The 11853-nt window shown below is 53.2% G+C and overlaps 1 protein-coding gene across 2 annotated transcripts; it reads left to right on the plus strand.

Annotated features, from left to right (window-relative positions):
• Positions 1-7859: 7859 nt before the first annotated feature.
• ZBTB3 (zinc finger and BTB domain containing 3) lies at positions 7860-10848 on the plus strand. Of its 2 annotated transcripts, none has more exons than XM_004596760.2 (2): positions 7860-8059; positions 8294-10848. In XM_004596760.2, exon 2 carries the CDS (start codon positions 8337-8339, stop codon positions 9927-9929), a length of 1593 nt encoding a protein of 530 aa, XP_004596817.1. In that variant the 5' UTR covers positions 7860-8059; positions 8294-8336; the 3' UTR covers positions 9930-10848. The 2 variants fall into 2 exon arrangements, with proteins under 2 accessions (XP_004596817.1, XP_058518885.1); XM_058662902.1 differs by having other exon boundaries at positions 7860-8038.
• The last annotated feature ends 1005 nt before the right edge of the window (positions 10849-11853 follow it).

The raw sequence follows: 11853 nt of genomic DNA on the forward strand, positions 1-11853 counted from the left end.
AAGATGGACTCCCCATGAAACTGTTACCTATATCTTGACAATTGGATACTGACTGGACTCTCTGCCATTGTCCATGCTTGCAATGATGGACATATGACTGTTTATGAAGAACTATACTACAGTAATAATATGGGGGAACTCAGTGAGTGGGGGAGGGAACTTTGAAAGGGAGTAAGGGAAATGACAGGGCCTATGGGCCTGTAGGATAAAATGATAATAATAATCATAAAAAGCAAAATAGTAGTAATAAAAAAAGATGTTCCTGAGTTTTAAAAAAGAATAAAACATTCTGTTGGATTGCTCCACCCACTACCACCGTGTTGGTGGGCAGAGTCTAGGTAAGTCTGCTCAGAGGCACTGGTATCTGAATCTCCTAGCTCCCTGACCACCGCTGCCAAGTGGTGGGCAAATCCTGAACTTGTGGGCAGCCAGACTGACAACAGAGCTGGCCTTCACCACTGGCCACCCATCAATGAGCTCTGGGGTCTTGGGGTCTGGAAACATTCATGGATAAGGAACACCCATGAATAAGGCCACCGTACATGTAGGTGAGGAATAAATCCTGAGGGACTCCAACAGCAGGTAAGCATGGAGACTGAGACCTGGTGGTTTGGAGGGGAGAGACTGGAAGATCTGTGTGAGTCAGACTCACGCACCGACCCGCATGGGAATCTGGAGTTAGGCTTGTTAGCATGGAAACTGCTGACCACCACACATTAGTCCACATGAAACCTAGGGCTGTAGGCTTGTCTAGCAGGACTAGATCCTAGTACCTGACTGAATGTCAGAACAGGGGACAAGTCACATTAGGCAGGGCCATGGCCTAACAAGCACGCCAGAGAACCAGGTCTGGGGGTAGATTCTGTGGGGGATGTGTGGGCCAAAACCTATGGAAATACAAGTTCTCCTGACCAGCTCAAGAGTTGGGGTGATGATGGATTGAGCTAGGTGTGACCATGGAACCTGCTAACACTCACGGGTACAGGGACTGATAGCAGTCTGGGCAGGTCCAGGCTGCAGCACCCACATGTGCATCCTAAAACAGAGTATGGGGCAGGCTGGGCCACAACATTCACCAGCTCATACTAGGCCAGGATGGAGGAGTGGGCTATACTGAACAAGGGCCTAACACCTGCTGGCATGCACGAGGTTTGGTCTGGGAGTGGACCGAGCTCGGGAACATGGGAAACTCCCCTCGTGGGTCATAACTCCTGCTGATGAGCATGTGGTCCAGGCCTGGGAGTTGCGCAAGCTGGACAAGGTAGCTCCAACTGATGGAAAATGTATGGGTTGGTTTTGGAAGGGGATGGACCAGGCAGGGCTGAGCAAACCTTAGCTCACTGGCAAGTGCAGAAACCAGACTGGAGTGCAGGTCATGCTGGGCTAGGCTGTCACACCTGCAGGTTTTCATGAGCCAGGGATGGTAGCAGACTGAGCAGGGCCAGGTTGCAGCACCTGCCAGTGAGAGTTGGGACTGGGGGCAGGCCGGGTCAGGCCAGGTTACAGCAATCAAAGGCAAAGGCCAAGACAGATGAGGGACTATGCCAGGCTGGGTCAGAGCAGCCACTGGCATGCAAAAGATCTATGGCTGGGAACTAAGGGGACACCCTGCTGGGTTGTAGTTCCTGCTGGTGAGTGCGAAGGCCAGAGTGGGGGCTGCTGTCTACTCTAGGCATGGCTGCAGTGCCCCTGGGCACAAGTATGGGCTAGGTCTGGGGTGCACCAGACTGGGCTAGACTCCAGCACCCACTGGTACTCACAAGAACCAGGGTAGGTGTAAGACAGGCTGGGCTAGATCTCTGCTTCTGCTGAGCTATATGTGTCTGGGTGTGAACCAGGCTTGGCTGGGCTATAACACCCAACAGTAAAAACTGGAATGGGTGAAGGCCAGTCAGAAAAGGCCACTGTTTCTGCTGGGACAGGAGGTGGACTAAGCAGGGCTGGCTCATGGACCCAACAGTGTGCATGAGATCTGGCATTGGGAAAGGTTCAGGAGGAAAAGCTTCAGGAACTCCTCTGTCGGGACACAGTCCCTCCAGGTGAGTGCATGAACCATGATAGGGAGCAGCCCAGACCAGGCCAGATAATGGTATCCACCAGCATACATTTGGTACAGGTCAGGGGTGAACCAGGCTGGGCCAGTTTATATCACCCACTGGTGAATCCAAGCACCAGAATGGAGTGTGGGTCAAGCAGGGTTGGGTCACAACACAAGCCAGTTCACATGAGGGCCAGGACTGGGGGCTGGCTGGGCTGGGTTAGGCTGTAGCCTCCACCAGCGTTGAGTTGAAATTGGGTGTGGGTTGGGCCCAGAAAGGCTACAACACACACTGGCAAATGCCGAGGTTGGCAGCCCATGCCAGACTGGGACACAGTAACCAACTAGGGGGAAGGGGACGAAGCCAGCAGGAGGGCTGTGGAGGATTTCCCTGCTGAACCACCTCTTACACTGGACAGCATGGGTTGAGGTGGGGGCAGACCAAGTTGGGCAGGACTACAATACCTGTTGGCTTCATGTGATCTGGATCAGGGGAAAGCCAGGCTGGGTTGACTGTTGCTACTGGTATCTGCATAAGCCAGAGTGGGTGTGGATTAGTTGGGCTTTGCCGCAGCATCAGCTTGCAGGTGCTTGCATGGGGCAGGGGCAGGGTAAATTCTGTTAATGCAGAACCACCTGGAAAGTGCAGGATCCAGCAGTGCGGGTATGCCTAGTAGGGGAACAGTAGGTACCTCCCTCCTGGGTTGCCACTCCCACTGGTGTGCATGAAAACAAGGACTGGGTCAGGCATGGCTAGGCAGAGAGTGGCACCCGCCAGCAAGTGTGTGGGATGAATAGTGGGACTGATGGGGTTGAACTAGGTTTCAATGCCCATTGACATGTATGAGAGCTGAATGAAATGTGGGACAGACTGAACCAGTCTGCTCTACATACTGGCAAATATGGGAACTAGGGCAGGGAGTGGGCCTGGTGGGGCTTATTGTGGGTCACTCCAACTAGGCTGCAGCTCCCACTAGTGTATTTGAAGGCCGAGTGTATGGTGGGCAGGATCGGGCTGGGCTGCAATACCCATGGGTTTGTGTAGAAGATGGGGCTGGAGGTAGAACTGACCCAGCAATTGCAACCACCTGCATGTGCTAAGCTGATTGGGGCAATGGACTGTGCTGGACACTGTATTGGCAAGCACACATAAGAATCGGGTCTGGGATCACCTCAGATGAAGTTTCTATGGGGATCCCTCTCAACTGAATTGCTGGACACAGGACCCTAACTATGGAGAGAAATGGAAGTTCTGTGGTCTGACTGTGGAATGCATGTGTCAGAGCTGGGCCTCCTCAGTGGCTTAGACGGAGCAGTGGACAGCATATCCAGGTGCACACGGAGGATGTGGAGGTGCATTGGATCCTCCAGAGGACACCTGGTACCACAACAGAGGATGAAGGACAGAACAAATTGATCATCTACCCCAGCTAAGTGTTGGCAGTGTGTCTTCTGGGCAAACGGAGACTCTAAGGTGGACTATGTCGACCAGTGGATTCTGGAGAGAATTCATCATACTTGGAGTGGCAAGATCAATGATAATTCAGAACTGTTGAACTAGCAAAACCTCTTGAGCAGGAACCTTCGAGCATGCCCCACATCAGGGACCCTGGAGTAGTGTCAGATGGTTGTCCTCCATCTCAGGATGCAGTGGCATTTGGGAAGCTGGGAGTGGCTTCTCTCCTTGTCTCTCCCCTTCCCCCAGAAACAAGAAGGAAAAAAAGAGAATGTGGAAATGGTGATCTCACCCACCTTCCTGTAGCCCTTGACCTGAATCACCCTAATCAACTATGTAAAAATCATCAAAAATAAACATAATTAATAATTTAAAAATATTTTGTCAGGCCCAGCGCAAGTGGACAGTGTATCTTTCTGTCTCCTTCTGTCTCTAAAATCTGCCTTTCCAATAAAAATTAAAAATCTTTCAAGAAATAATAATTTGAAAGGCAGATTTAACAGAGAGAACACAGAGGTTACTCATTCAATGGTTCACTCCCTAAGTGGCCACAAGAGCCAGAGCTGAACCAATCTGAAGTCAGAAGCCAGGAACCTCTCCCAGGTCTTCCATGTGGGTGCAGGGTCCCAAGGCTTTAGGCCATCCTCTACTGCTTCCCCAGGCCACAAGCAGGGGAATGGATGGGAAGTGGAACAGCCAAGTCACAAATTGGTGCCTGTATGGGATGCTGCTGTTTGTAAGGTGAGGATTTAGCCATTGAGCCATTATGCTGGGTCCCATTAATTTAGCTTTTAAAATATGGCTTGTTTTCTAGCTATTTGCATCTTATTTAACTTCTACGGTAACCCAGGAGACAAACTTTATTGTTTATTGCAACCCCTGCCCATTGACAGACGTGGTCACAAGCCTATAGAGCGTCACAGTCCTCCAGAGTGAGTCAGGTATCATTCAGATGTCAGATCCCGCTCCCAGACATTCGCGGAAGTCCACACTGCGCACTCAGGCAGCCCAGGTATTCGTGCTCGCATTCCTTCAACAGTCACCCAAGGACACCACTCAGCGCTGCACGTGTCGGGCTGGAGCGGCCAAGCTCGGGACCCAAAGGCAGCCGCTCCTTCCTGATGTGGCTACTGTCCTGGTGCAACCTCTGATCACACCGTCCTCCCCTTCTCCCTGCCAGCACACACACGGGAGCTCCAGGAAGGGCGGAGTGCCTGTCTCTTCCAGCTCTGCCCACACAGCTGTAGACAGTCCCCTTATTACATGCTCCTCCGTGAGCCGGAGTGAGTGGACCAGCTGCCACCTCCTGTGCCCCTGACTGATAAATACTCCCTCAAGGAGGCCCAATCAGCATGATTCACGGGCAGATGAGCTTATGTGAGCTGGAGCAAACTCTGATGTGCCTTGCTGTCACAGCAGATTCTTCGTGCCCCGTGAGAGCTGGCACACCTGTAACCGAGTCAGTCAAGACTTCCCAGGGATCCTACATGCCCAGGACGTAGCAAGGAGAACAAATGTGCCCAAGAGCCCCAACCCCTCCTCTGTCCTCTTCCAGGTCAGCCTCCACACACAGGAAATCCAACCTGTGGATAGTGGACAGGACCAGCTAGGCATGTACAGCAAGAGCTAGCTCACACAGCAGGGATTTTGTAAGTTGGTTGTTAAACACAACCACTGTAAACATTAAAATTGTTGTAGCCTGGTACTGAGGCTTAACAGGCTAATCCTCTACCTTTAGCTGCCAGCATCCCATATAGATGCTGGTTCATGTCCTGGCTGTTTCATTTCCCTTCCAGCTCCCTGCTTGTGACCTGGGAAAGCATCAGAGGATGGCCCAAAGCTTTGGGACCCTGTACCTGCGTGAGAGACCTGAAGAAGCCCTTGGGTCCTGGCTTCAGGTCGGCTCAGTTCCTGCTGTTACGGCTGTTTGGAGAGTGAACCAGTAGATGGAAGATCTTTCTGACTCTCCTTCTTTCTGCAGATCTGCCATTCTGATGAAAAATATAATTCCAATGAAAATAAAATAAAAAATAAACTAGCTGCCTAAGAATTGCATGATCATTCCCCCCCTATTTCCTCCCCGGCTACCACAGCTACCTTTTTATCCTTTTCTTTTTTTTTTTTTTTAAGATTTATTTTATTTTTATCACAAAGTCAGATGTACAGAGATGCCGGAGTCCAGCTCCAGCCGAGTTCGGAACTCAAGAAGGGTGCGTGGGCGAAGCGTAAAGAGGAAAGAAATGCACCAGTACGATTTCATGATCAAAATGGACAATGTGGGAAAGCTGTTCCTTTATTTATACAGAAGCAGTCACAAGCCCTGGCACAGACTTCTGATGTCATGGTCAAGTGGGTGTATTCAAGAATAATTCCTGCTACAATTCTAAGGAGAACCTAAAGATTTGAGGAAAGAATGAAACCCTAGGGCCCGGCAGCGTGGCCTAGTGGCTAAAGTCCTCGCCTTGAAAGCCCCAGGGATCCCATATGGGCGCCAGTTCTAATCCCAGCAGCTCCACTTCCCATCCAGCTCCCTGCTTGTGGCCTGGGAAAGCAGTCGAGGACGGCCCAAAGATTTGGGACCTGGCTCCTGCGTGGGAGACCTGGAAGAAGTTCCTGGTTCCCGCCTTCGGATCGGTCAGCACCGACCGTTGCGGTCACTTGGGGAGTGAATCATCGGACGGAAGATCTTCCTCTCTCTCCTCATCTCTGTATATCTGACTTTGCAATAAAAATAAATAAATCTTTAAAAGAATGAATGAATAAATAAATAAATAAATAAAAAGAATGAAACCCTAAATATAGGTCTTTTGATTAGCATAAGGTCAATGGGGACAGCCAAGACAGTATGAATAAAGTAGACTCTTTTGCAATACATTGTTATAGACATTAACCTCCAAGCTCACATTGAGTGAAAGGCCAACTCCACAGTAGCAAACAATGGCTAAACGGATTAGAATTCTTCCCGGTGGTCCAGTGTCCATGCAAAAGAAGGTGGAGCTGCATTCAGGTGGTTGTAGAGACATCAGCTGGGCCCTGCCGTACAGCGGGAAGTTCCTTGCAGCCCTGCCTGCAATGGAACAATACTCTTCACACCTTCGTGTCCCCCACATCCACTGCACGGATCCCAGCACAGAGAAGAGGAGAGACAGAGAGGAAGATCTGTCTGATGATTCACTCCCCAGGTGACCGCAAAGGCCGGTGCTGCGCCGATCCAAAACCAGGAGCCAGGAACCTCTTCCAGGTCTCCCACGTGAGTGCAGGGTCCCAAGGCCTTGGGCTGTCTTTGACACAAGCAGGGAGCTGGATGGGAAGCAGGGTTGCCAGGATTAGAACCGGCACCCGTATGGGATCTCAGCGCTTTCAAGGTGAGGACTTTAGCTGCTGGGCCACCACGCCGAGCCCCCTTTTTTCCTTTAAGTCATACTGCTAAGCTTGCAACGTGGGAGATGGAAACAGTCCACCTTGCTCTGGGTGCCTGCTCTAACAAGCATATAGCCTCCCGATATTGGCTGTCCTTCTTGGTCTGTTAACCTCCAGCAGGGAGCCACGCAATCAGCGTTCCACTCCCTTCACCTGAGAAGGGACTGTCATCCCGGGAAGGATGAAGGGAAATTTCCAAGAAGCTGCCAAGAATTCCCTGTCTTAGCATCAGCTACCCATGACTGCTTCTCGGTGCGGGAAAGCAGTATTTTAGGGGGAATTCCCAGGCTCCAGCACTGGCTAAGTCGAACCACGTACACAAGACGAAATCTCCACCGTTGGTGTCATGCCATTTGGTCCTAGCTTAGGTCATTTGTTCCAGAACCGGTTGGGGGGAACTCATAGCTGCAGATGCTGAGCCAGTGGCCCCAGAACCAGTCAACTGGAAGAAGCAAGGGTCAGGAAGGTGTGGTGGAGTTTGGCCACGAGGGTGGGACCCTCCAGAGGCCCAGCGTTTCGGAGACGCGGCTGCGGGCGACGGTGAGCACGAAGCCAGACGTGAGCCCAGGGCCGCCAGGGTACCACAGCGGGGTGTGTGCGTGCTTCCGTCGGCACGCTCGGCGCGAACGCCGACAGCACGCCCCACCTGCAGCGTTGGTCCCACAGCCCGTCCCCGCCCACCTGAGGCCGCAGGTAGACAGATCCACTCAACCAATGCCGAGGGCAGGGAGGCAAAGAGGGCGGGACGAGGAGGAAAACATTTAAGACACGGGCGACAACCAATCCGGCGCCTGGTTGTCTGAGCGATGGCCCCTGATCATCCACTTAGAGACGCCAGGCGTGGAGGGCGGGCTAGAGCCTGCTGGGCCAATCCGTGACGGGGGAGGGCAATCTTGAACCAATCATAGTCGAGGAGGTGGGAAGGGGCGGAGCTCGCCTGGTGGCTGCTGGGTGGTGGGTGAGGGACCAGCTTTCTCTGCTAGTTCCCACCCTTGCAGTCCTGAGCTCCTGGAATGCGAGAAGGAGAAGCTCAGAGAGTTCCAGAAGTGTGGCGTCGAGCCATCATCCGGAAGGCCTGCGAACGGAAGAGACTCCTAGACGGAGGAACCGCTGTAAGCTACCGGGTGGGCATCGAGGAAGCGGAGGTTGGCCAGGAGGGCGGGACTTCCGGGGGGCGGGCTGTGTTTGGGGGGCGGGGCCTGCTGAGGTTAGGCCGAGGGGCGGGGCCAATAGGAGATCTTGGAGTGTGACCTGGGAAACTGGAGGGTCGGGGCTTAGGCGAGTGTCTGGGGGTCGGGGGTGGCAAGCGATGGGAAAGGGCTGATGTTAAGGGCTCCGGGGAGTTTCCTCTGCCCTAACTCCCTGTCCTGTCTTCCTAGGGAGCAGCTGGCGGGGTCCCATCTTGCTCTCTGTTGGGGTGCCATGGAGTTCCCAGAACACAGTCAGCAGCTGCTCCAGAGCCTCCGGGAGCAGCAATCCCAGGGTTTCCTTTGCGACTGCACCGTGATGGTGGGCAGCACTCAGTTCCTAGCCCATCGAGCAGTGCTGGCTTCCTGCAGCCCCTTCTTCCAGCTTTTCTACAAGGAGCGGGAATTGGACAAGAGGGATCTGGTGTGTATTCACAATGAGATCGTCACAGCCCCTGCTTTTGGGTTGCTCCTGGATTTCATGTATGCGGGCCAGCTGGCACTCAGAGGGGATACCCCCCTGGAGGATGTGCTGGCAGCCGCCAGCTACCTGCATATGAATGACATCGTCAAGGTGTGTAAACAGCGGCTGCAGGCCCGGGCCCTGACCGAAGCAGACAGTACCAAGAAGGAAGAGGAGCCCAACTCCCAGCCCCCTAGTCTGGAGTTTTTGTCCAGCACCGCCCGCGGCCCGCAGCCGGCGTTGGCATCTGCCGAGACATCAGGTCACTGGGGCAAAGAAGAATGGAAAGACCCTGCTGTGCCCTCACCCAACGTCCGTCCTCCAGATGAGCCACCCCTGCCTGGTGGGGCTGATACCACACAGCCTGGCATGGAGGTCGACTCACCGCATCTACGGGCACCTCCGCCACCAGTGGCTGACCTCTCCCTGGCCAGCCCCAGTAGCTCCACCGAGACAATTCCTGCCAGCTACTTTCCTGCTCTCCCAGCAGTCTCTGTGGAGTCCCTTACATCCCTTGATGTAGGTCCCGAGAGCCTAAGGGTGGTGGAAACGAGGGATCCTGGAGGACCTTTGCCAGGTTTCTATCCGCCAGCCCCGGCTCCGGCTCCGGCTCCAGCTCCAGCTCCGGCCCCAGCCCCAGGCCCAGTCTCAGCTCCAGTCCCAGTCCAGGCTCCAGCTCCAGCTGAGGCTGAGCTGGTTCAGGTCAAAGTGGAGGCCATTGTGATCTCCGATGAGGAGACTGATGTGTCGGAAGGACAGCCCCAGGATCCTTCAGAAGGACTCTTTGCCTCTGGAGGAGCCCTGTATGGTGCACAGCCCTCCCAACCAGAGGCCTTTGAGGAGCCAGGGGCAGCAGGACTGGCAGAGGTGGGGCCCAGCGACCACTTCCTTCCCCCCGAGCCTCACCTACCCTACCATCTGCTGCCGGGCCCAGGGCAGTATCCTCGTGGCCTAGTGACCTCGCCCCTGCCGGCACCCCCAACCCTGCACGAGCCACTTTACCCGCCTTCTGAGTACGAAGCAACTCCTGGAAACTTTGGCGTTTTTACTGAAGACGTTCCCACCTGCAAGACGTGTGGGAAGACCTTCTCTTGCTCCTACACGCTGCGGCGACACGCCACCGTGCACACACGAGAGCGACCCTATGAGTGCCGCTACTGCCTGCGCAGCTACACGCAGTCAGGGGACCTCTACCGCCACATCCGCAAGGCGCACAACGAGGACCTGGCGAAACGCAGTAAGCCGGACCCGGAGGCTGGCTGCATCCTTGGGGTGCAGCCCCTCCCGGGCTCCCCCACAACAGACAGACAGAGCAGCGGTGCTGGAGGGCCACCTAAAGATTTTGTGCTTGGCACCAAAAACTGACATGTGGTGCACGAGGTGATGGAAGCCCCCACTCGCCGCCCTCATGTGGCTTCACTCCTGCTGAGTGATGGAATGATGGTTGTGCCCAGCTTGAAGTTTATTATCCTTTTCTTTGCCCAAGCAGGATGGTACAGGGCAGAGTGTAAGGCTCAGCTCTTTGCAAGTGCGTGTGGGGCATTTTCCTGAGGGCTGATTCCTTCTCAGCTGTTTGGAAACATAAAGCTAGCAGCGAATAAGTATCTCTTTGAATTGGTGTGTTGGCTGGTCTCTTTCACAAACCTGCATGCCTCTTACTTCTAATTCTTTTAGAAATGTGACATCTGTACCTGGCGTAGGGGGTGGGGATCTGCCTGCTTAGCAGGAGAGAAGGGAGTTAGAGGGCAAGGGAAACTCAGGGAAAGATGCCAACTAGGGAATCTTACACAATTACGGCTTAGTGTTGTAATTGTGTTCTGTCTTAAGCACTTCAGAATATTTAATCTGCAACAACTTTGTGGGGTCTTGGGGTATTAGCATTCACCCCTCCCCCCCGCTGTGCTCAACAAACTTGAGACTCAAAACTCCAGAGTTAACTTGGTTACAATTACAGAATGAATTTAAGGGGTAAATCAGGATTTGAACCTGGCTGTGACCACACACTGTGTGTGCTGGTGTAAAATAGGAGAGTTAACTGGAGTTTTTTGCCCTTCTCTGGCTCTGCTCCCTGGTTCCCTCTGCTTTCCACACGGAAAGGCCATTGGCTGCTTTAGGCAACAGGTACTACATGGATGGCTTAATATTTTGGCCTTCATGTCATAAATGAGAACTGAGGTCTTTGGAACTGGAAGGCAACTGGGAAGGCATGAACCATTTCAGCCACTCGGTGGTAGACTGTTGGAATAAGCTGAGGGCCTATGGTGGCATGGAAATGGACACTTGTGAAAGCCGAGAGGGTCTCCTGGTTCAACCCCTCAATTCAGCAGATGACAGAAGTCCAGAGAGGTTCTTATGTGTCTCAGGTCACACAGATGCTTGTTGACAAGCAGGCCCAGCAATTAAATGTGGCCTTGGAGTGCTGTGGCATGAGAAAGGAGAGCTCTGGGAGTTCACAAAGATCTTCCAGCCTGAGGGAAGCAGGACAAGCTGGCTCCCTGCATTCCAAGAAAGGTTGGAATACGAGGGCAAGTTCATTTCCTGATTGTCTTTTGAGTCTGAATTCCTACTGTGAGGCACTATGTCTGAGTTATGGGAGGGGGACGGAATTGGCCAAGAACTCTTTAACTGGCACCACAGGGAGCAAAGACGGAGGATGCCCGACAGCGTGCTGCGCCAAGGGCGCCCTGTATGCTTGACCCAGGCCTTGTGTTGGAATAACTTAGTTTATCTTTCAAATATCTTCTACATTTTATTTATGCGAATGTATTGCTGCCTTAATTCCTTCATGAAACAAGGCAAGATACAAATGAGCAAGTTTGTTCTAGCAGAGTAGTAAACAGCAGGTCCAGCTGCCTTTGAGAGGTACAGCACTGGGCCTGGTGGTTAGAATGGCTGGCTCCAACAACTCCATGCAGCGTCCTGCTGGGAAGCCGGCAAACATGGCCCCTAGTGATGGGGCTCCTGCCACTCACATGGAAGATAGACTGGAGTCTCCGACTTCCAGATCTAGTAGCCGCTGGGATCTGATGAGGGGACTTGTTGGGGGCAGCTCTCTATTTCTCAAACAATCTTAAGGCCTGGAACAATGGCCTAGCGGTTAAATCTTTGCCTTGCATCTGCTTGAATCCCATATGGGCACTGGTTTGTATCATGACTACCCCACTTCCCATCCATCTCTGTTTGTGGCCTGGGAAAGCAGTTGAGGACGGCCCAAGCCTTGGAACCCTGCATCTGCGTGGGAGACCCAGCAGAAGCTCCTGGCTCCTGGCTTCAGATGGGCGCAGCTCCA

This window comes from Ochotona princeps, chromosome 4 (assembly GCF_030435755.1).
Source record: "Ochotona princeps isolate mOchPri1 chromosome 4, mOchPri1.hap1, whole genome shotgun sequence".
Classification (NCBI taxonomy): domain Eukaryota; kingdom Metazoa; phylum Chordata; class Mammalia; order Lagomorpha; family Ochotonidae; genus Ochotona; species Ochotona princeps.